At 55.7% G+C, this 24,108-nt stretch overlaps 1 protein-coding gene across 4 annotated transcripts in view; it reads left to right on the top strand.

Moving 5' to 3' along the window:
• Nucleotides 1–22,206, top strand: part of Srrm3 (serine/arginine repetitive matrix 3) — a 55,516-nt gene extending 33,310 nt beyond the window's left edge. The window contains exons 4-16 of one of the 4 annotated variants that reach the window (XM_063234286.1): nucleotides 3,149–3,292; nucleotides 3,365–3,445; nucleotides 3,894–3,923; nucleotides 4,310–4,372; nucleotides 4,497–4,532; nucleotides 5,926–5,976; nucleotides 6,453–6,557; nucleotides 6,879–7,059; nucleotides 17,507–17,862; nucleotides 18,212–18,436; nucleotides 18,610–18,747; nucleotides 19,122–19,219; nucleotides 20,805–22,206. In XM_063234286.1, coding sequence (XP_063090356.1) covers nucleotides 3,149–3,292; nucleotides 3,365–3,445; nucleotides 3,894–3,923; nucleotides 4,310–4,372; nucleotides 4,497–4,532; nucleotides 5,926–5,976; nucleotides 6,453–6,557; nucleotides 6,879–7,059; nucleotides 17,507–17,862; nucleotides 18,212–18,436; nucleotides 18,610–18,747; nucleotides 19,122–19,219; nucleotides 20,805–20,866 — 1,570 coding nt within the window. In that variant the 3' untranslated portion in view covers nucleotides 20,867–22,206. The remainder of the gene's footprint in view (nucleotides 1–3,148; nucleotides 3,293–3,364; nucleotides 3,446–3,893; nucleotides 3,924–4,309; nucleotides 4,373–4,496; nucleotides 4,533–5,925; nucleotides 5,977–6,452; nucleotides 6,558–6,878; nucleotides 7,060–17,506; nucleotides 17,863–18,211; nucleotides 18,437–18,609; nucleotides 18,748–19,121; nucleotides 19,220–20,804) is intronic. The other 3 variants (XM_063234284.1, XM_063234283.1, XM_063234285.1) reach the window with 3 other exon arrangements.
• The last annotated feature ends 1,902 nt before the right edge of the window (nucleotides 22,207–24,108 follow it).

Below are 24,108 nucleotides of genomic sequence, written 5' to 3'. Positions count from 1 at the left end.
CGAACCCTAGGTTCTAGCCCTGGGAAATGCTACTCCCTGCCCCACACCAAAGCAGATGTGATGGTACCAGGAACATGGAGCCAGTGAAAAGAGGACACGTTGTAGCTCAGTGGTAAAGCAGATGCTTAGCTTGCCTAAAGCCCTGGGTTCATGTGTTCAATCCCCAGGACAAAGTGAGACAGAGACAGACAAAGAGACACAGACACAGACAGATACCAGCTTCTAATTTCCCCAGGGTAAATATTACCAAAAGGTTCTAAGGGCGAGGGATGTAACCTAGTCATAGAGCACCTGCTTAGCATGCAGGAGGTCCTCAGCTCAATCCCCAGCAAAGAAACAGAAGGAGGAGGATGAGGAGGAGGGGAGGAGGGGAAGGAGAACAAAGAAACCAAAGTTTTTGGACTCCCGTAGCTTCCTCAACTCTAGTCTGCTTCTGGCACCTTAAGTCCATCTTTCAGTGCTCCCAGCAGACAAGATTCCAAATAACCCTCCGCAGGGCCAGGAGAATGAGAGCTGGCAGAGGAGGGGGCAGCTAAGGAGGCAAAGAATCCAGCCCCCCCCCCAGCCAGAGAAAAGAAAGATGTGTCTGGGGGGTGCAGCAGCACATTAAGGAGGGGACAGAGAGGGGACAGAGGCGCAGGGAGGGAGGGGTCTGAGAGAAGGGTCTCAGCAAGTGTCTGTTCTCAGTGGCTCGCCAGGGTTCTGTGAAACACCATCCAAACAGAGCCATTTCATTTGTCAGGGACCTCTGTTATTTCCTTGTCGGGATAAGCTGAGGCGCCCTCCTCCCACCAGCTCGCCCACATGCTATCTAAGGTGCCCTTCTGTTTGGCTAAAGACTATATTTTATGTGTCAGGCATTTGTGCGGCTGAGGAGCCGAGTGGAGAGTGACGGGCCAGAGAGAATGGGGGCTGCACAGGCAGAGGGAGTTGGAAATTCAAGGACAAGGCCAGGAGGAAGGAGGTCATCAGCTTCAGGAAGCAACATGTGGGGAAGAGCGGAGAGGTTTGAATGAATGAATATGGGAGTATTTGGCTCTGTGGGGGCCAGAAGATGACATGAGTCTCTCTCCTGCCACCCCAAAGAAACCTCCCTGCTACTGTGACTGACTGCAAGGCTCGCAGGGCCATGCTGGTACTGAGAAGTGGGTGACATTCTCAAGACTGGCCTCAAGGCTACAGATCCATGTCCTATTTGTCTTTCTGTCTCCAAAATCAGTCTTCAAATTGTTGACCAGTGTGATCCCTGCTGGAGATCTGTCCCTTAAACACTTCCTTCCCTCTGGCCTGGCCTGCCTCCCTTTCCCCTGCCTCTGTTTGATGTGCTAAAGCCTCTTTCCTCCCAGGAAGAGGCCCCCTGCCTGACAACAGCTGCTGGGGTGGGTGTGGGACAACAGTCATGGGCTGGGGCTGGTGTCAGGGCTTGCTTCACAGAGAGAATCTCACTTAATCCCCTGCTCAAAGCTGGGCTATTCTTCTCCTCTGTGTAGAGATAAGGGCCTCGGGGCTTGGACACGTGGTTGTGCCTGGATTCAAACCTGTGTGAATCCAAAGCTCACACACTTAACGCTGCCATCCAAGCCCTGGCCCCTTCACTGTACACAGGGAAGGATGAGCCAGGTGGGTGGCACCCAGGAGTGAGGGAAGTCTGCTGAAATCAGGGCTGAGACTTGCCGGAGGACTCCGGTCAATGACAAAGGACAAACAGAAGTGAGGATGACAAGTGGAGGTGAAGGATCACCATCCTGGAGCCAGGCCTCAGAAGGCCACTTCTAGGCCTATTCAATCAAAAAAGAAAGAGGAGGAAGAAGAGGAAGAGGAGGAGGAGGAGGAAGAGGAGGAGGAGCAGGAGGAGGAGGCTGAAGTTGCCAGGCCCCTGTAATCCCAGGACTTTGGGAGGCAAAGGCAGGACGATCCCAAGTTCAAGACCAGCCTGTGCAACTTAACTACTTGGTGAGACCCTGTGCCCCCCTCAAAAAAAAAAATTAGAGTTGGGGTTTAACTCAGTGAGGAGGCTGTGGTTTCAGTGTACACACACACACACACACACACACACACACACACACACGCAGCCATTACCCTTATCGAATTTTCCAAAGTGCCCTGTTGTTCACTCATCTTGGAAGATCTGAGACCACACCCTGGGACAGTGAGTGACAAAGATTGGCCTTAGGCTTCAAAGCCCATGCTCTTGTGCACACCTGCAAGCCCAGCACTTGAGAGGCTGAGGAGGACAGCTAGTGAGTTTGAGGCCAGCCTGCGCTACAAAGTGAGTTCAAGGGTAGCCTGCACTGTCTCAAAAACACAAAGCCCATGCTCTTGGCTCAGCGCAGCTGCTGATAGGAGAAAAAATTAAAATCTAAAATAAAATTTTAAAAAATCAAGCAGCCCTCTGAGAAGGGTCTAAAGAGGCAAACATCTGCGCGAAGGACAGCTGGGCTCAAAAGCCAGAGCAGGGACCAGAGCGGGCAGTCCGGCTGAGCGAAGCGCGGACTTCGCAGACGGATGGGGAATGGGGAGGCGGCAGAATGCTGAGGCCCGCTCCCGGAGGGGCCTTGATTGATGAGGATAGCCGGGCAGGCATCGAGAAGAGCCACGAGGCCTCTGGAGGCTGCGGAGAAGGGGAGGGGGGAGGGGAAGGGGAGGGGGAGGGGAGGGGAGGCGATGAATATTTCAGAAGCAGAGGGGCTGGAGGGGGAGAGAGGGGGCGCACAGCGGGGCGGGGCGGGGGAGGCAGATGCAGGGAGGGAGGGCCAAGCCAGGTGGAGGGGAAGGGGGTCCGGGAGGGGCTCAGATGGTAACATGAGTTTAAGCGGCACGAGGGGCTCAGCGGGCGGGGCGCCACGAATGGGCAGGTATATGGAGGGCCCTCAGGGAGGAAGGGGGCTCATGAGGGTGGGGTCCCTGAGAGGGGAGAAATGGGACAGAATGAGGGCAGAGAGGCCGCTGAATCTTCTGCCCTTCTGCAAAACGTTGTCCGCGAAATCGAAGGCCTGTCTCGCCAGCGCCCCCTGGGGTCTCCTGAGTCTCCGGGGCTAGGGCTGCAGACCCCACGCCCTCGAGGGACACTGCGACGCCCGCCCGGTCCCGAGCGAGGAGGACCCGAGGCCAGGCCGAAGTAGGTGGTCAGCGTCCCTGTCGCCTGCAGCGTGGCGGAGACCCCGCGGCTGATCGAGGGCACCGAGCCCGGCCTGGAGTATGGGCCCTTCGACGACGACGAGGACGATGACGACGACGGTCCAGTGGACTGCGACTGCCCGGCCGCCTGCTACCGCGGGCACCGAGAGTACAGGTGAGCGTCGCCCGGCTGGGGGGACGCGAGCGCGGGGTCGCGCCCTCACGGTCCGCGCCCCTTCTCGCCCAGGACCAAGCACTGGTCCGGCAGCTCGGCGTCGCCCCCTCCTAAGAAGAAGAAGAAAAAGAAAGGCGGCCACCGGAGAAGCCGGTGAGAGGGCACAGGGCCGGAGTGGGTGGGAGAGGCCGGACAGGTCCCTGGGGTGCTCGTCCCTGGCCGGCAGGGGGCAGCACCGAAGCTGCACTGTGAGCCCCGCCCCTTTCTTGATTCTCCGCCCCTCAATTTAGTGCCATCCCCCCAGTTCCTTCCTTTCCTGTAGCCCCGCCTCCTCGCTAAGCCCCTCCTCTTTACCAAGGCCCCTCCCCTCATTGAGACCCAGAACTGACCCTGACTGACCAACCCTTGATATCATGTAATGACATGGCAAGGGTTCTGCACTCATTAGCACAAGCATGAGTGCCCCCAGACGGCTTCGAAGGCTCTCACCTATAACTCCCCATCCTTGTGTTCCCCTTCCCTATCTGGAGTGAGACCGTGGGGGTCCCAACTAATCCTGCCCACCTATCTGTCCTTCTTCCTCCCTGGCATTCACCGTCAGCAAAAAGAGGAGACTAGAGTCGGGGTGCAGGTCAGTGATAAAGGTGCAGGGGTGGGGAGGGCCCGGGGCTTGCTGGGTGGGAGACACTCTGAGGCCATCCCTCAGAGCTTGGACTTTGGACACCCCCACTTGATCAGCTTTTACCCACTGAGGCCAGAAATCCCATCATGGAGCCTCTAACTTTGGGTTTGCACTATGCTTGATTACAATGGCAAGGGACGTGGAAGGTGACTGATGGCCATCAAGTACGCTTAGGGACTTTGCTTTCCCATCTTTGGGTCTCAGGTCACTCTGGGCTCCATGCCCTGAAATCCCCTTCTCGGCTTCCATACCCCAGGCCCTCAGGTTTCTCCAGTTCCTCCCAGCTGTACCCCAATGCCCCAGCTCACTAGAGCTGCTTCCTCCTGTGTTCACAGCTGTGGGAGTGCCTCACCCCTGCGCAAGAAGAAGAAGAGTATAAAGAAGCACCGCCGAGACAGGTACCCACTGTCCCTCCCTGCTTTGTGGCCTCTTCTCACTCCCGTGGGCCCAGGACTCTCAGGTCCACTGGTGCCCCCCGGGCTACCCAGGCAAGCTCATGAGAACTCTTTTATCACCCTACAGGTCCAATTCCGGGTCCCGGAGGAAGAGACGGCACAGGTGAGCAGTGCTCTGCAGAGCAGGTGGGCAGAAGCCAGTGGTTTCTGCCAGGGACCAAAGCCCACAGGAAGCAATAACAGGAAGGGAATGTGTGAGAGTGTGGCCCAAGTCTGTCCTCCAACCCCAGGGACTGAGCCAGGCCAGAGAGTGAAGTGCATGCAGAACAATGGTTCCTACCCGTGCTTCTCCTAGAATCCCCCCCAGGTGTCCAGAAGGATGGTATCTATGGAGGTGCCATCTGGGAAGACACAAGCATCAGGGCACCAGATTTGCAGGGACAGTGCATGCCAAGCAGGAGGGGCTTGTGAGCTAGGGGCTCGCTTAGCAATGGGAGTGGATTGGAGCAGAGGTAGCGTTTCAGGGGTGGGCCGATGCATCTTGACAGGCCTGACTGCCTAAGAAACTGGCCTCCTGGCCTCCACTCAGGTGGGGATCCAACCAGGAAAGACAGTGACTTGTTCAAGGAAGATTGGGGAACAGGAGAGGAGGAGGGGAGCAGCCTGGCAGAGGTCGGATTGGCCAAAGGGATGCAGGAGGATTCGGTGAAACTCAGAATAAAGGTATAGAAGTTGTGGAGTAATTACGTCCCCATGCTTACTTCAGGGTCAGACCTCCCCCCAGCATCCCTAAGGAGGGGAAGGGTCCCCACTGCCTTCCTTGAAGTGGGAATTTGCCAAAGACCATGTGCTAGCTAGAGGAAGAGTCTAAATTGACACCTAAACCTGCCCCTCCAATTTCCCCCAATCTCTCACCATCCACAGTGCCTATGGGTCTGTGTAGGCCCACACTGCCACCCAGTGGTCACCATAAGCTTGCATTGTCTCTTCGGCCTACATCCAGGTGTCCTAGAAAGGACCTAGAAGTGATGGAGGGCTACACAAAGGTCCTGGGGAAACTGAGGCACAAAGCCAGTAACACGAGAGAGCTGTAATGGGATGGGATGACCACTTTGGGGGAAACCCCAAATAGGGACCCTTCTAAAAGAGTCACTCAGGAGCAGACGACCAGAACCAAGGAAAAGTATTTGGACCTCTGATGAACTGGCCCAGGGCTGGGTCATGGGCTGAGAAGGGGCACAAGGGCTAAAGAGGTGTGCAGGCGCCACTTCCCCCAGTAGCTCATCAGGGAGCCTGTCCCACGTCACCTTTTCTATCAGGCTAGACGAGGCTGAGGGTGCCAGATCTGCAAAAAATACATCTCCCCTGCCTTCTGGAGCCTGGCTGCAGCCTCTGAGGTGAGATGGGCAGGTCCCTGGCAGCCAAGAGGCTCGGGCCTGAGGGAAGAACAAAGCTCAAGACCACACCAGGGCACAGCTCAGCTCCAGGGCGCTAAAGCGGCGTTCACCCCTGCTCTGCTCAGGCTGTACCATTACTGTGGTCTCTGCTTCCTGCAGATCTCGAAGCCCCAAGAGCAAAAGAAAAGAGAAAAACAAAGAGAGGAAAAGGTGAGCACCTCCCCACACCCTCTAACAGCAACCCAGCCTTTTAGCACCCCAGAACCTGACCCTTACACATAGTTCATTTGTTGTGTCCACTTTGCCCAGATGAAAAAATTAAGACCCTAAGAGGAAGTTAGGAGCCCTCCAGGAGCCCCTGGCCCCAGTTCCAGCTGAGTCTTACGGACTCTTTTGCCCAGTTACCACCACATATGAGAGCATTAAGTGATGAGGTCTTCGAAATTAGAGGCTGTCTGGAGAAAAAGGTTCCTTCTGACTTTCACAGATGACCTCAGGGACCGGCTGGGTTCTGCACCTAGCACCAGCCCCAGCTCAGGGTCATTTTGTAGGACACTGGCAGGTGGGGGACAGGACCAGAAGTGACCTCCCCCAGGCCTTCATGGGACCTCAGGGGGCAGGTCAGGTAACCCCAGGGCCAAGGTGGGCAGAAGGTAGGTACAGGCTGATCTGCTCCCCCACACTAGGCCTCACACAGAGTCCCCGGGCCGCAGGTCCCACCGTCACAGCAGCGGCAGTTCCCACAGCCCCTCGCTGTCCTCCCACTGCAGTGACTCCGGATCACCCAGCAGGTAGGCTGGGCCCTGAGACGGCTCCTGCTGTGCTCCTGATCAGCCTGGTTGGTTGCTTTGTCTGTCTGTCCTTCGTTGGGGGGGTGAGATGTTGCAGATTAAGCATCCAGGCGCTGGGAACGGGTCTGATGGACAGGTCAGTTAATCCGTGGGGAGACGTTTACCAGGGGCGCGTTAGTGCCTACCTGGAGGAAGAGCTCCCCGAGGCGCCCCACATTCTGAACAGGAAGTTGAGGCAGTGAAGGAGGGGCTCCCCCTGTCGCTCGCAGAGGGGCCGTCCCACGCGGGCTCCCCCATCCTCCTGCCCCCACCCCCGGCCAGGCTGAGCCCCAAGCGTCGAGACGACGGGAGGAAGACAGGTAGCCAGCGGTCCAGCGGGAGCCGGTCGCCTTCCCCGTCGGGCGGCAGCGGATGGGGGTCTCCGCAGCAGAACGGCGGCAGCAGGCAGCAGCGGAGCGCAGCGCACGGGGGCCGCCCGGGCCCGGCGCACAGCCAGCCCGATGTACGTACGCTTCGCTTTGCGGAGGGTTCCCGCGCCGAGCAGGGGCCGGGGGGCCGGGGGGCCGGGTCGCTTCCACCTGTCCTGCGCCCGCCGCTCACGGGGAGTCCCCGGGAGGGCTCGGGTGTTTGCGGCAAGGTGAGGGGGCGGCCTGCAGGCTCCGGCCACCCTCGAGCTTGGCAAACAGGAGGCCAGAGAGGGGCTAACCCCTGGGACACTTAGTTGGGTCCACAGCCAGCCAAGGTCTCCTCCTGCCTCCGCCACCCCCGGGGATATTAACGGGAACTGGACGTGGACATCAGTGGGAGTCGAGTCAGGAACTGGAGTTGAGGGATAGGAGCTCCCTTGGGCGCCACTGGGCCCTGAGTCTCCCTCTCCTCAAGTCTTTGCTCTTTCACTGAGACCCTCCCCTCTCCCACCCTCTTACCGGCTCCTCCTCCTTTCCCACGTCCCCTCCCCATCTCAGTCCCTGCGGTGCCAAAGAGCTGTTTCCGAAATCCTTGGTCCCCAGAGAAACTGTCCTGCCCTCACTTAGACAGGTGTCTCAGACCTGGCACTCCACTTCCCACGGCCTGTCCCTCTGAGGGGACCACCCTATGTACCCATTCCCAACTAGGCCAATTTGGGGCTCCACACCCGCACCACCCCCAAAGCTGTCCCCACCCGTCCTCCAGGAGGGCGGTCACCTCCAGAGTTACAGGCAGGTGGTGACCAAGAGCTGGCAGAGGAAGGTGGCTTCTCAGCCTTTCCCAGGCTGATGGTCAGCCCAGGTGGGGATTGGGGTACCCAGGGCCCTTCCGTATGCTGATCACAGAGTAATCCAGAGTGCAGGATCGAGGCCCCACAAAGAGGGAGGGAGGCTGCAGTGCTGGCAGGGGCACTGGGTGGACTAGAGACTCGGGTGGGGAGGCTGGCAGGTTGCGCCCCAAGCTTCCAGATTGTTCCAGAAGCCTCAGCCAGGAGGGAGAGCCACCCTCCCAGCCCTTAGGTCACAGCAGTGAACTTGTACGTGCTGGTCAGTTTCATTTTGAGTTTTGGCTGTTTCCTTTCACTCCCTTTCTTTTCTCAAGTATCCTTCCTCCATGGCCTCAGAGAGGAAAGTCCAGGGCAGCTGACAAAAGGTTCTGAGTCTCGAGGTTAATTTTCACTGGAGGACAGTACCCACTCAGAAAGGGTGCCAGCTTCTAGGGTGGCTCCTGGTTCCAGGAACCATGGTGGGGCCACATGGGGAGGATCACACTGATGTCCCCGGGTCTGTGCTGGGATTAGAAGAGGACACACAGGATAGCTGAGGACAGCCGTGGCACAGACTGAGGCCACAGGCTCTGGAGCTGATGGGCAAACCCAGAAGAGAGCATGGCGACCCCCACTCACCTGGGCATGGAGCCCTAAGGTCACAGAATCCCAAACACCTCTCTGTGTCCCATCTACCTGGGGCCTCCAGAGACACATCGGTTCTCTCAAACGAGGTAGAGGTTAAGTCCCTTCCCTGACCTTGGGGAGGTTGAAGGTTTGATTATCCCCCCTCCCTGGATAATCTGCCCTATCCCAGGCACTACCCTTGCTTGAACAGGTTTCTCAAAATGACCACTTACCTGCCCAAAATGGGACCCCACTTTGAAGTGGCCCTGGGAGTTTTGCAGAAATTAGCGCTCGGTCTGCTTCTCCTTTCTCCAGGCACTGGCTCTGAATCGCATCCCTAACCCTTGGGCCCCGGAGATCTGGGATCTTGAACCTCCCAGGTCTCTAGCCTGCACTCCATCCCCTCTTCGCCTGAATGACATTCAAGCAGTTAAATTAGGCCAGAGAGGCAACTTGAGGGACCTGGGTATCACTGACTTCGCAACTGACAAAAAATAATGTCTTGGGAAAAAAATACTGGGGGTGGTATTCTCGGATGCTGCCTTTTGAAAAAGAAAAAAAAAGAGAGAGAGAAACAAACAAAAAAAAAAAGGAAAGGAAAAAAGAAAGCTCACTATTTTTAACCCCGTCTATGTTTTTGTTTGTTTTTTAGCCTCCCATTTGAAACGTGGTAATATTGTGATTCCATTTCTTGTTTAGCCGGCAAGGGAAGAGGGTGGGGATGTTTGTGTCATTTTTTTTCCTGTTATTTTGTTTTTGTTTGTATTTCCTTTCCCTTTTATTTATTTCTTTCTTTTTTTTTTCTTTCCTTTTGTAATGTACAGAAATGCAAACTATCTCTCTGAGTTTTTTTTTTTTTTCTACCTTCTGTGTTGTTCTAGAATTTTGCTTTCGTGTGTGTTCCTATGGGAAACTTTCTTCCTCTTGCAGAGATGGGTTTTGAATTTCAAGTGAACATTAATCATATCCATATCTCTCTGTACTTACTTTTTCTTCTTTGTAATCAGAATTTAAAAGGGAAGATGAGTTCAAACAGAAATGACATTCACACCAGTAACTCCTGCCAAACCAGCAGGACAGCCCTGGAACTGCTTCAACTTTTAAATTAACCAAATGAGTCCCCTGGAGTCTCTCTATAAAGAAGCTGGGCCACTTGCTCTGGGTAACTCAGGGAGCTTTCTGGATCTTGCTGTGACTCTTTTTTTTTTTTTTTTTTTTTTTTTTTTTTTTGTCTTTTTCCTTTTTATCGGTACCGGTACCGGGGATCGAACTCATGCCTGCCTGCTTGCGAGGCAGGCGCTTATGCCACTGAGCTAAATCCCCAGCCCCCTGCTGTGACTCCTTAATCAGTTTAGTGGAACATGGCTGAGCATGGTGGGGACTGGGACAAGGACAGCCTGCTGGATCCCTTCCTGCTGGCCTTAGCCCCTGGAAGAGAGATCTAGAGGTGCCTGAGAGGGCTTGACTCAGGTAGAGGTGTCAATCCAGATTCTCTAGGCGAAAGAAAAGCGCCATCCCAGCTTTGAGGCAGGCCAGTGAGGTGGTGATTCTCCGACACCCACAAAATGTTCTAAAATGGACTCCAGAGAGCTTCTCTGGGTTCTGTGGCTCACAGGAGAAACTGCATTTCAGAGAGAGCAAGTGCCTGGGTCAGAGTCACACAGCTTTTTAGAGGTGGGTCAAAAAGCAGGCCTCAGCCCTCAGGAGCCTCTGTGGAGAGACAGCAAGTGAGGAGAAAACACATTTCAGTGAGGCACAGAGAGGAAGGGAACTGCTCAGGGCCACACAGTGAAAGAACAAAATGCTGAGCAGGGGTGGCGCAGCTGCACTCACCTAGTCTCAGCTACTCCAGAGAGACTGAGGCAGGACGATCATCAAATTAAAGCCCAGCCCAGCAATTTAGTGGGGCCCTGTCTCAAAACAATAGAACAAATAAGGGCCAGGGCTGTAGTTGAGTGTGAGATCCCGGGGTCAATCTCCAGAACTAAAAGAAAAAAAAAAAAAAACTGACCTCATGGGAAAGGTCTTTCCATCCAGCATCACCCAAACCTCCTGTGGCCTCCCTGCAGCCCATCAGCACAAACATGTCCTGCCCTCGCCCTGGCAAGTAAAGTTTGCTCTCTTAGAAGAGGGGTCACTAGCCTATGCTCCGCTGCCCCTACGACCAGCAGTGTCAGGAGAGGACTGGGTGTATTTGGTGGTGGAGAAGGTTCATGAGCAGAATCCCTGGGCTGCTCAAGCCCAGATTTCACCACCTAACAGGCACCCTAGGATGACCTGGAGAAAAGGTGCTGTGCCACTCCCCTGCCAGCCACCAGGCTTCCCGCCCCTCCTCAAGAAGCAGCAGTGGCCACAGCTGCAGCAGGGTAGTCACAGCAGGAGGGGGCAGCTTGGCTTTGCCCCAGGATGTTCCCCAGTTTCCCAGAGCAAAGCTAGAAGGCAAAACAGATGAGTTCTAATCAGGCATAATAGTGCATGCTGCAATTCCAAGCACTCTGGGAGGCTGAAGCAGGAGGATGGCAAATTGGAGTCCAGCCTGGGCAATTTAGCAACTTAGCAAGACCCTGTGGAGAAGACCCAAGATGCAGAAGGCTGGAGATGGGGCTCAGCATAAAAGCCCTGGATTCAATTTCCACTACAAAAAAAACAGGAGGGAGAAAGAAAGAATTTCACTCAAATTGTGTGGAAAAAAGCCAATGGGGCTGATCTGAGGCCGCAGCCCCTCTGAGCTGGTGGTTGTCTTCCCTTTTAAATGCAGCCCCCTGCCAGCCCATCTGTCCACACCAACCGGCCTTGCTTAAACAGCTTTTCTCCTTTTCTGTCTGGGCCCACTTGTCTGTCTTGCTGCCGCTCTCTGGCTCTCCCAGCCTCCGTCTCTCCCTGTCTCCCTGACTCTCAGTCTCTCTGTCTCTCTCTCCCTCTCTATCTGTCCCCCTGACATGGGCCTCTCCCACCAGCCTCTCTTTAGCCACCTGTGGTTCTGCCTCCATCCGCAGCTTCCTGCATGCCCTCTGGAGGGTTTTTGTTGTTTTAAAAATGATAATAAGAAGGAAAGCTTGGCTTATTGGAACTTGTGGTTAAAATGTTTTTTTTTTTAAAAAATTAATAAGCGAAAAGAAATTGCTGGGCAAGAGCTCCCTCTCATCCCCGAGGTCAAAGCCATGCTTTGCCCGGCTGCCCATCCACGGCCGGCCGGGAGGGGAGTGCAGCTTCGGGCGCTGTCTCTGCCCATCCTGCCTTCCCAACGCGGAGACTTCTTTTCTTTTTACTATTGCACTCCTGTCCCTGACCACTGAGAAGGTAGGTACCCGCCTCCGCTGTGCGCTCGCTCCCATCTCAGATAAGCCCCACCACGCTGCTTGGTTTGAATGTGGTTTTCTTTCTCTCTCTCTCTCTCTCTCTGTCTCTCTGTCTCTCTCTCTTTTTCTCCCAACCTTGCTCCGGTTGGTTTTTTCCTTCCTCCTCCCCTTTCTTTATTTCGTTTTAGTGATGACTCATTCGTAACTTTGCACTTTCTCCAAAATGAGCCACCAGCTGTGTTTCCTGGTTTGTCCTTTGGTTTTCTTCACTCTCCCCTCCCACCCGCTACACACACAACTTTCTGCTTTATCTTCCACCTCGCCTTTCCTTCTTTCTTCCCCCAGCCTCAAGCCCTCCCGCACTCGTCTTCCTCATTTTGTTCATCCCTACATGGTTTAGCATCCCCAGTTTGTGTTCCTTCCTGAACTGTATGCTGCAGTGAGACGATCTGATTTCTGTTGTGTGGATAGCTGCTAAGCCCCCACCCTTGATCCTTGCCAGACCCAGGGGCTTTGGTCACCACTACACCCTGCCGGCCCCCGGGGCCCAGCTGGGCAATAGGCAGGCCTGGGAAGGCCGCACCAGGCATCTGGCTCTCCAGATCCTGGAGGAAGCTCTGGCTGAGGCAGGCACAGGAAAGAGTCCATTTCCCCCTCTCTGGGGCTGACAGTGCCAGCTTGAGCTCTGGCTCAGCCTAGCTCCTTCTCTGGCAGCAGCCAGGGTGTGGGCCCTGCTCGGATCTGGGCACCAACTGGGACCAAGACTGAGCCCCACAGTTCCCTCTCTGCAGCGGAGTGGAGGGTGACATCGGGGAGTGAGCAGGCCGGGAGCAGATGCTGGACTATGAGGGACCCTGGCGAGGTCTCTGCAGGATGGAGTGGCACTTAGCTTCCTGCCCCTTACCTAGGCCACTTCCTAAGCTGGACGGGGCTGCTTCAGCCCTCTAACATCCTTCTGTCATCGGACTTTGAGTGGTTTAATGGTGGCACTGGTGCAGGAGAATCTAGAAGAGACAATAATAGGGTCCCTCAGGGCATTGAGGTGGAACCAGATTTAGGTCCTAAGGATTCCTAGCCCAGTGCCAATCTGGCTACAGTGAGGGTACTGGAGTCAGAAGTAGCTTTTGTGGACAGGGTCTGACCTCCCATCCCTGCTCTACTAACTACATCCTGACCCCTAGGGGCCAGCTACAGAAATGTAGCATCTCATCAGGTCTCCATTTTTGGGCGGAGGAGGCCCAGCTCCTCTTCCTCACCCGATGATAACCCCAGAGCAGGTTCTAGGGATGAGGAAGTTCACCCACCCTGAATATTCCTGTCTTGGTTGTGCTGGGAGAGAGACAGGAACTTGGTCTCCAGGAGGGCAAGGCTCTCCTAGCCTTGGGGCAAGGGTCTCAGGTTGATGGGGTCTAGAGGCTCTGGGGCCACACAGATGGGACTGCAAACAGTGACAGACGAGTAGCTTTCTGAGCCCAAGTGCTTTCTTGTCCCTGTCCTGGTACTTCAGAGTACCAGGGCCAGAGGAGAACGCTGTTCCTTCCCACATCCTTCTGCTGACTTTCCCCCTTTTTAACCCTCAACATTTTGGTATGTGAGCCAAGGGGAAAAATATAAACTAGCAGGTGGTGCCAAGGGGCTGAGGGCTCCAGGGAGCAAGGCTCAGAGGCAGGCAAGGTCCCTCACCACCACTCACACTTCCATTCATTCACACACACACACACCAGGCAGACTCAGCTCCTGTGTGGCCGGAGATGGGCGAGGCTGATTTGGGTTCATGGCCCCAACAGCCTTGCTGAAAGACTCACAACGATCTCTCAGGGTGATGGGGACAGCTGGACGTGGTGGTGGCAGCTGCCCTTCTGTATAGCATGATAATACCCCATTAGTAAAATGGGGCAGCTGCTGGTGGCAGCTGCTCAGCTCTGGCATGGCCTGGCTCAGATTTCATGTGGGGTCACCAAAGAATGAACTTGACTCAGCCCAGAAATCAGGAGAGGCTCCCGGAGAGAAAACCAAGAACTGAGGAAAGAGAGCTGGCCTGTCGGAGGCCACAGGCACCAGCCAAGCTGGGTAGGAAGCCTGGGGTCTAGGAAAGAGGAACTAGAGTCACAAAGGACAGACTTCCTGGAGGAGACAATGGGAGATCTGTGGCCACCACAATTTCTGCCCAGCTATGAAATCCGTGTCTGGCCTCTGATCTTCCCGCAATCCTGAGAACATGGGACCCAGCCAAACTGAGGAGGAAGCTTAGCCTCTGGCAGGATCATGGAGACCCTTTTCTTGAGAACTTTTAGAGACACAAGTGGAGAAGGACATGAGGTTGGTTCTAAGAGTCTTTCCCCAAGGGAAGGCTCTGTTACCCTACCCAGTGGCACTTTCCTCCCATCCGTTGTCTTCTTTGGGCAACACTCCTGTGGCGCCCAGGCCTCCCTGTACTGCTCTGACCCTATTAGTCCTTGAAGACGCCATGCCTTCTAATCACTATACAGACCAGCCCAGCAAAGACCCCATTTTACTAATGGGGAAACAGAGGCCCAGAGCAGGTCACTTCTATGAGGTGTAGCAAACTTGAATCACCTTGAACCCAGGCTGTTTGTCTTTGCCAACTATTAGCATGCTACACTAGGGCAGGCCAGATGGTGAGAGGGAAGTTGGAAAGGAGCTTGGGCTGCAAAGCAAAAGACCAAGCAGGAAGAGGCCAACCCTGGACAATGATCTTAGACCTTAATGCTTGGAAGCAGTACCGCGATGGAGGTGTTCAGCCGTCCACCTTTTCTGGTGCAGACCCTTTCTACTCCTAAAACTGTACCTCACTCCCAGCCCCTAGACAGTGGAAATCAGCAGGGCTCTGTGTGACTGTCAGAAGGGACATCATGGCTTTGGTCTTCCTTCCCCCACTGCTGGCTCCTTCCCTGAGTCTGAAGTTGATGGGTCAGCCAGGCACAGTGGCGCAAGTGTGTAATTTCAGCTACTCAGGAGGCTGAGGCAGGAGTATCCTGAGTTCTAGGCTAGCCTGGTCAATTTGGAGAGGCCATGCCTCAAAGTAAAATAAAAATGAAAGTGGAGGTACCACTCAGGGCTTGAGTGCTTCCTTAATATGTTCAAAGGGCTGGGTTCAGTCTCCAGCACCAACAATAGCAATAGCAGTAATGAAGTTGGATTGTAATCCTGGCTCACATCCAGGTCCTGAGTCCTAAGGGTGGCCTCTGCCCACTTGCCTTGCTGACTTCTTAAGGAGTCCTGTGCCCACTAGTGCATTGGTTCCTGAGCTCCCACCTGATAAGTTTGCTTGGCATTCTGACTACCCAGGACATAAGACTGACACCGCAAATGTGAGGATCCCAGAGGATCTTCTCATGTGCCTCCTCCTGAGGGAAAAGCGCTGAATGAGAGAACATAGGGCCAAGGCTTTGGAGCAGAGAGGCACTGGCCACCTGCTGGGGGTCAGCTAAGAGTTTGCCAACAAGAATGAAACTGCCATCTCAGAGAGACCACAGCTGATTACCTAGCCTTGGGCTCCCTGACATACAGCGAGAGGTGAGCTGGGGAGCAGGAATGTCAAGACTGCTCAGAGCGCACCTCACCACCATGCTATATCCGCTGTCCTCACTTCTGCTACCTCTGCCAGGTTGAAAGCTCAGGGCTCTTCAGGAAGAGGTCTTTATGGCCCCATAGGCTTTGGACAGTGGCTCCCACCAGCTATGGCTGGTGCTCATTGGCTGCTTCAGCCACCAATCACAAGCCTGTGCTTTTCTACCAATGGAGTCACTTCCAGCTCCACAGAGGCACTAACTGGGTTTGTGGAGATCTGAGCACAACTTGCCCTACTGAAGCACCCAGGGCCATGCCAAGAGTACAATGCTTCTTCCATTCCTGGCAGCTATGTGCCCTGAGAAGAAACAAAGCCTACCAAAACAAGTTGTTGAAACCCCAACCAGCTTTTGGTTGGCCTTGGCCCCTATGAGGGTAGTTCTTTCTTCCTCAGCAAACAGTATTGAGGTCTTACTAGGTATCCAATTTTATGCTAATGCCAACCAAGTGATGCATGCCTATAATCTTAGCTGCTGTGGAGGCTGAGGCAGGAGGATCATGAGTTCATCAGTCTGGACAACACAGCATGACTCCATATCAAAGAAAAACAAAAAAGTTCTGTGCTAAACTGAGGTTGTAGAGCTGGATCAGACACCAGATCTGCCCTGGAGATGATCAAAATCAAGTTGTTGGTGATTGGGGAGATGGAGATCAGAACTATAAACAGACAAATGTCATCAACTCTTATTAGATGGGGGCCTAAGACAGGAGGAAGGGTCAGTTCCTTGCAGGGAGAGGGAAGAGGAGGGTGGTCAGGGAGCACGCAGAGAATCCTGGAATATTTGTCCCTTAAAGAGACATCAGGAAGCAAAAGCCAGCCCACTCTTTGTGAATGGGGAAACTGAGGTCCACACTGGGGAAGTGACTTGGGCGAGGTCCCTTGGTGAGGTAGTGTGAGGATCCTTTGGATGGTACCACCTGCCCTTTCCAGTTTTTGGTATTGTGATTCCTGTGTCCTAATTCCACTTTTGGATTAAAAAAAAAAAAAAAAAAGGCATCTCTATCTGGCATTCAGCCAAGAGGTACCAGCTCAGGCTCCAGGAGCTGGGTTCTGCTAATCCTCCCAGGCAGAGGCAGCATGGCCTCCTTTCAGGCCAAGAATGGGGTGGTTGCGTTTTTCTCTCTCTCTCTCTATCTCTCTTGCATTTTTGTGAATCTAATGATGAACTTATGCTACCACACTTTTCCCTTCTCTTACACACCTTACCTACTAAAGGAGGAAGTGCCACTTTATTGGTAAGTGGACGTTAACCAAGAGGGACTTAAAAAAAATCAGAACTTAAAAAAAAGGAAAAAAAAAAAAAAAAAAAAAAGAAAAGAGAGAAACAGAAAGACAGTCGGGTGCTCCTGACAGCTCCAGAGCTCTCTGCAGGGCCACAGAAGAAAGAAAAATATTAACAGAAAAAAATGTCAGGTTTCCCGGAAGATCATTGTTTTTGATTTTGGTATCTAATGACATTTGTGGATTTTTGTTTTTTTGGAGTTTTTGTTTTTGTTTTTCTGTTTTTTCCTCCCTTTCTTCGGTTCAGTTTTGAGTTGTTACCCCGCCCCGCCCCCACCCCATCTGTGTGCCGTGTGACCCCTCCATTCCCTCTGCCCCAACCCCTTGCGCTGGGGGGCCTGGCCTGGTGGGCTGGCCCTGGCCCGACCTCCCGGTGCCGCCCTCTCTCTTCTCTTTGCCGGGAATCGTCCATCCCACGCGGGGGGCAATGCCAGCCCTGGTACCCGTCCTGGAGCCCCCCCTCCCCTGCAGTCCCCACCCTACCTCTCCGTCCCTCTTGTGTTTTGCATGCCGAGAACCTTTTGCATGAGCTGCACTGTTGAGGCTAGAAAGTGAACACTCAGGAGAGGCAGAGGCAGGGCAGGCGCGGGGAACCGTGTGCGCGATGCTCCGGGACTGGCAGCCCGCGGCCCGGGCCCGGTGAAAGCCCTCTCTCCTTTTCTCCCCCCACCCCACCCGCCCGCCCGCTCTCTCACCCAATCTCTCGCTCTTTCTCTGGCTCTGTCCTGTTTGCTTCCGATCTTTCTTCTCTGCTTCTCTTCCCCCTGGCTCTGTCCCTGCCTCTCCTCTCCGCCTCCTCCTCTTCTGTGTCTCCATCTCTCCATCGCCACTTCTCTGCACTGACTCCCCGGCCCATCCTTGCCCGTCTCTGTCTCTCTCCGCCCCTCCGTGCCCTCTCTGCCTCTCTCCCTGTCAGAAGCCCAGCCCGCCCTCGCCCAGGGCCCGCGACAAGGAAGTGGCCGCTGCACCCACGTCGCCCACGCGGGGCAAGGACAGCCCGAGTCCACGCTCGGCGCCCTCATCGCAGGGCCGCGGAGGTCGCACGGCGTGCGGGGCAGCCAGGCGGCGGAGGCGAAGGAGACGGAGGCGACGATCGCGGTCCGCGGCTTCCGCGCCCCGCCGCAGGGGTCGCCGGCGCGCACGGCCGGCGCCACCCCGCGATTCTTCGCGCTCGCTGAGCCGCGCGCGCTCCAGCAGCGACTCGGGCGGCGATGCCCCGGATCCCGGGCCGGAACCAGGCTCTGAGCGAGGCCACGGCGGACACGGGAAACGGTGAGCACCGCTCACCGCCATGGCCACCTCCCCACTGAGCTTTGCGCTCCCCACGCTGCCTCCCCACTGAGTTCTCCTCCCCCTACTAGTTTCCACTCCCCACGGACACGCTGGTCCCCGCACTGCGCTCCATCAGTCCCTCCCTCCAAAGGAACACTCTCTCTCCACTGGGGATCTCTCTTTCCCAATCACTCTTTTTCCAACCCAGAGAACACCCTTCCTCCACAGACCCCACCAGGCCCTGGCCCACTACCTACTTTCCCCGTGTCACTGTCAGCAAGCCCTCGCGTGCCCCGCCCCCTGGCTAGATCCCGCCCCCACCCCGCTGATCCGCCTACGCCGCCCCCAGGACGAAGGAGCGACTCCCACGCGCGCGGCCGGCCAGCACCTCGCCGTCCCCGGGCGCGCACGGCAGGCACGGCGGCCCGGAGGGTAAGAGCTCTTCGCGAAGCCCTGACCCCCACCCCCGGTCCTGGAGCTCCAGCCGATCGCCCTCTAAATCCCGCTCACGGTCCCCGGAGAAGAGGGCCCGCAGCCCCAGCCACTCGCCGTCACCCAAGAAACCCCTCAGCCGGTGAGCGTTCCTCCCCGCGCTCATGCGCTCCCCGCGCAGGCGTCACAGAGGACAGCACTGAGGGAGCGGGAGGGGGAGACCCGGGCCTGTAGGGGGCGCACGGCGGGGAACCAGGTGGAGGACGCGCAGCAGGGAGTCAGGCCGCGTAGCTTAACTGGGCCAACTTCACACAGGGACAAAGATCCCGAGGGCCGCGCAAGGCACGCCGAAGCCGAGGCCGCCCGCGCCCGGCGCCGCTCCCGTAGCTACTCCCCCATTCGCAAGCGGCGCCGCGATTCGCCCAGCTTCATGGAGCCGCGGCGCATCACTAGGTACGGAAGTCCGGTGACCAGGGACCTCAGGGGATGAGGTTTCGCCCGGCTGGGGATTTGGGGTGGGGAGTATTTCAGGGAAAGGAAGTGGAATCAGGGAAGAGAACTGGCCTTAGTAGGGACAGAGAAATAGAACTGGGAAGCCTGGGGGCTGGGAGATCAGAGACTGTAAGGAAGGGAAAGGTCTCCAATGGGACCTGAAGGCCATGGAGGAGAGGGCACTCTGTCCTTGGGTCTGGATGGGCAGCAGCAGGCATGGAACTCAGCCCCGGAAGATTCCAGCCATCCCTCTGGAGTCCTCACTCCCTCCCTTCTTTCCTCCCTCCCGCCCTCATCCCCGGACAATGATGTCTCCTTTTCTCCTTCATCCCAAGGTCCAGCCTGCCGAGTGGCCTGTGGCCAGCCTGGGGGCCAGGTGGACCCCTCTGCACAGGCTGCCGGGGAGATGCCCGTGTGAGCTGGTCTGGCTTTGGTCAGCTGTCCGTCTGTCTGCCTCTCCTTTCCTCACTAACCTCCCAGCCCCCTGGGCACTTGGAGGAGGGGGCAGAGCAGTTGGGTGGCCTGGGGCAGCTGTCCAAGGAACCCTACACAGCCCAGTGGGGCTGTGCCCAGGGTGGGGCTGTTTGGGCAGAAGCCACACCATCAAGGCTTCTCTTCTAGGACTTCAGGGTCTGGGCTTGGGTCTCTATGTGAGATAGTGGTGCACCTTTGTGCAAATGTTCCTGAGGTCTGGAAGTATCCTAGGGTGAGGGGAGGCCATTGGCAAACTTCTGAGTCCAGCTCTGCTGTTGTGCTGGGCAGCCTGGAGAAATCATCAATGTGCCTTTCTGAGCCTTGGTCTTTACCAAGCAGAAGTCCCCAGCATCATTTCACCTCCAACAGTGTCTGGTTGTTAAAATACGCCTTCCTAGTCCTGAGCTATTGGGGGTTTTCAAGAGAGAAGAGGGTATTGTCCCCTTCTCCACTCCAGGCCACTGAACCTAGGACACACACAGGTCACACTGCCACCCAAAGACAGCCAGATCCCGAGTCTTCCACCCGACACCCACCTCAGCCCTCCCCCAGGCTACCTCCTCCTCCCACTAACGCACCCCTGTTTTCTTCTTCAGAATTAACCCTCCTGAGATGGGAGGTTGTAGTCCTCTAACCACTCTTTTCTCTGGCTCATAGCCTCCTGCCTTCAAACTAACTCCGGGCCAGGGGGAGGTAGCTGAGTGAGGAGTGGGGGGCCAGGGTCTGGGCCAGGCTTCGGGCATGGGCAGCAGTGGCCAGGGGCTTCCCCTTTGTTTCCTTTGGGATACTTGAAAGGCCCAAATCCTCCATTCCGTGGGGACAGAGAAACAGGGCTGAGCCGTGTTCCTAAGTACCTCCCTGTTAAGAGGCTGGAGGTGCCGGCAGTGGAAGAGTGCTTACCTATCACTGGCAAGGTCCTGGATTGAGTCCCTACTTAGCTTGGTTAATGTGAGTCATTCATATTTAAAAGTGTCACTGAGGGGCTGGAGATTTAGCTCAGCGGCATAAGCGCTTGCCTTGCAAGCAGGCAGTCGTGAGTTCGATCCCCGGTACGATAAAAAGGAAAAAGACCGAAAAAAAAAAAGTGTCACTGAAGCGGAGCATGATGGCACAGGCCTGTGTGAGGCTGAGCAGCTGAGGGAGGAGGATCAAAAGTTCAAGCCCAGCCTGGGCAACTCAGTAAGAGCCTTTCTCAAAAAGGAATGGAGATGTGGCTCATTGTAAAAGCTTTGGGTTCAGTCCCCAGTATGAGGGAGGAAGAGTTTCATTAGCTCAACAAAAGCACACATGGTACTTAGACCAAGCAAAGACTTGGTTTCCTTTCCTGAAAACAAGCCAAACAAAATGATCAGTGTGGAATTGGAATTGACAGGTGCCTCAATTCTGTTTGGAGAGCTGGGTGCCTCCAAGACCAGGGCTCAAGGGAAACTGAGGGAGGAGGCTCTGGCTGCTGCTGGGATGGGACTCAGGGTCTGAGTGAGGGCCCAGGCTGGGCAGAGCTCAGGGCCTTGGCTGGCCTGTAACCTGCTTTTCCCTCCCGGCAGTGCCCGAAAGCGTCCCATTCCTTACTACCGGCCCAGCCCCTCCTCTTCCTCCAGCTGCCTGAGCAGCGACTACTCAAGCCGGAGCCCCAGCCACAGCCCCAGCCCGGGGCACAGCCACGGAAGCTACAGCAGTCGCAGTCGTGGGACCCGAAGCCACTCACGCAGCCCCTCCCGAAGTCCCAGTCCAAGCTACCACAGCCGAAGCAGCTCTGAAAGCGGGGGCTTCTGAGCCCAGCCAGACCTGGGGATCGCCTGGCAGAGGAAGAGGCCAAGCGCTGGGACTGGGGAGGAGGGGAGCTGTACCCCCTACAAAGAGCTCCTGGGCCGGCACGAGGGCAGATGGGACAGGGAGGACTTTGAGGGTGGGCACCCTGCCCACGAGGAGGAGCCAGATGGCGCTGCTCCTAACAGGTGCCCACCCTTACCCCAGCTCGCACCCACCTGCGTGTCCAGGGAACAAAGAGCCTTTGCGAACACAGGGGGCACCCTGCCCCACTTCCTGCTTGACGCCCACTCACTGGGCTGGGCACTAGCATTGGCATTGGCACGAGAGTTCACAGTCTGCTGTAATCCTTCGCCTCCGCTCAGTGGTCCCGGGCCCACCTCAGCAGGTGCCAGCCCTGGGGACTTCCCCTCCCCCACTGGGCACACCAGGAGGTGGTAGAGCAAGCTGCATCCAACCCAGCCAGAGGGAACAGAGTCCCAACCATGGGTGCGTCACCATCCAGGCTGGGGAATAGCACTCTTCTGAGCTGGCTGCAGGAGACCTGGCTGAGGGTCCCTCTGTCCCTCCCCTATCCCGGTCTGGGCTGCCCAAAGCCACAGCCGCAAAGCCCAGGAAGCTCTCTTGAGCCCATCTCACCAGTTCTCACACCATGCCCTGGGCCCAGGCCGTCGCAGCCAGGCCTGCAGCATGACAGGAGGACAGGGGGATTCACCTCATGTGCCTCTGACCTTGAGATCCAAGGGGTTCTGGCCAGGAGGTGGCGGAGGACGTGGGGCAAAACAGTGGAATCGGATGACCAAGCCGGCCACAGAGAACTGGGCGGGATGGGAGGCACTCGGAGAAGAGAACAGCAGCACTGGGTCACAGGCACAGGCTGGCATGCCACAGGCTTCAGGGCCGCCCCAACAGGCATGATGGACGGGTTGGCCCAGGCTCCCAGGGCAGGGGTGGTGCCAGCTGTTGACCCCACTCTCTCTGCGGCTCCCAGCCCCCGCATCCTGGGGCCCTCAGGGATCTCACAAAGTCTTCCTTGCCCAATGTGGCAGACGCCCTGGGCCCTGGCGGGGGGAGGGGTCTGGTCCGGGTTCCTCTTCTATTTCCCCTCCCCTTTTCTCCGCGGTGCGGATTAAAACATGGACTATAATAAACATTCGGTGCCCAGATGGCAGGTGGTGAGACCAGGCCTCTCTATGAATGTGGGGACCCGGGGAGATTGGAACAGGTAAGACAGCCTGGGGCCTTTCATACTGAGGACTGAGAAGTGCTCCTACCCCTCAGCTGCTCAGGAAAATGGCAAGTTCAAGTCCAACCTGAGTACTTCCGCAAGACCCTGGGGTAAAGTGAGAAATAAAGGGCTGGGCCGTAGCTCCGCACAAAGGCCCTGGGTGTGATCCCCAACACCAAAAAACAAAACCAAAAATGAAAACAAGGTGTTACCATGTTTGTGGTCCTAAGAATGTTTGGAGAAGCCCTGATGATTTCCTTAACCCTTTACCCACGTTCAGCAGAACTAGGCTTTGGGCCAGGCAGCGTTGAATTCCCACAACCCTAGCTCTAAGGGAGGCTGAGGCAAAAGGATCGTAGGTTCAAGGGCAATTCAATAAGACCCTGTTCCAAGTAGAAAGGGCTGGGCTGCAGCTTGGGTAGAAGGGTGGGGCTACTGGGCTTCAGGCTTGGCCCTGCTCTAGGGACTGCATGCCGACAGTGGGGGCATGAAACAGACTGGCAGGTTGGCATTAAATTCAACCTCACATAGAGCCCAGCATGCGGTGGGGAGGCCCTGCCACCTGTGCCAGCACACCCCACCCTCAATGTCCACCTTGACTCTGTCTGTGTCCCACAGTCAGGCAGCAGCAAACAGGTGCTGCTACTTTTCCTCTCTGCTGGCCTCTTCCCTAACCGCCTGGCCTTGATCTTGTCTCCACCCACCCCTGCCATTTTTTTTTTTTTTTTTTTGATCTTTTTGAGACAGGGTCTCTATGCAGTTCAGGCAGGCCTTGAGCTCACTTTGTAGCCTAGGCTAGTCTCGAACTCACAATGATACTCCTGCCTCAGCCTCCTGAGTACTGGAATTACAGGCGTGAGCTACCACACCTGGCTCCATGCCATTTCTAAAATGCACCTCTGCCCATTTATTCACTGATCCCACAAACACTTTTTTTTTCTGGTTTTTTGAGATAAGTTCTCACTACATAGTTCAGGCTGTCCTTGAACTACCTGTGTAGCCCAGGCTGGCCTCAAACTCTTGGAGATGCTCCTGCATCAGCCTCCTGAAAGCTGGGGCCACAGGCATGCACCACTACACCCAGCAACGACAAAACACTTCTTAACTATCTACTATGTGCCTGGCTGTGACATCACAGTCCTGAATGAATGACACAGGACTCCTTTCTTGGGGACCCTTAAGTCTATGACCAGTCCCTCTGGTAAATTCTAAGTGATCTCCGTGGAATTTACCATCCTCCAACCTCATTGCCCTTGTCTTACCTCTGGCTCCTCCCCTCATGGGTTCAGGTAAGCACATTGCCAGAACCCATCTTAGCTACCTCCTCCTCCTCCACGGAGCCTTCCTGCCTGTGGCTATTCCTGCAGTGGATATTCCTCTCTCGGGACCTGTTTTTAGGACCCAAGGCTTCCCCCCCCCCCTTCAATACTGGATACTGAATCCTGAGCCTCCAAATAGAGATATGTACCTAAAATTTATTTATTTATTTGAAATGTCTCGTTAGGTAACGAACTTGTCCAGGCTGGGCTCAAACTCAAGATCATCCTGCCTCAGTCTCTGGGAGTGCTGAGATTGTACAGGCATGCACCACCACGCCCAGCTTGGGCCCTAGGCTCTTGTCCCAAATATTTAAAATTCTAAATTTCTGTCATATTCCCCATATAAGCTCCTTTGAAATGTTTGTTGAATAAATAAATGAGTGAGCCAGGGAAGGAACAATTCCAGAAGCAAGCGCGGGGAAGACGCCTGGGATCAAAGGCCAGGCATGGTGGCAGCGAGCGAACACTAGGAGGCGACAGAGGGTAAGAAATATGCCCGCTGCGGAGGTAAGGGGCTCCAGACAAAGCGGAGAG

Source organism: Cavia porcellus, unplaced genomic scaffold (assembly GCF_034190915.1).
Source record: "Cavia porcellus strain 051 isolate PalLab524CR breed Dunkin Hartley unplaced genomic scaffold, mCavPor4.1 scaffold_23, whole genome shotgun sequence".
NCBI classification, from domain to species: Eukaryota; Metazoa; Chordata; class Mammalia; order Rodentia; family Caviidae; genus Cavia; species Cavia porcellus.
Note: the sequence above shows the minus strand (reverse complement) of the source record. Positions and strands in the feature narration are given on the sequence as shown.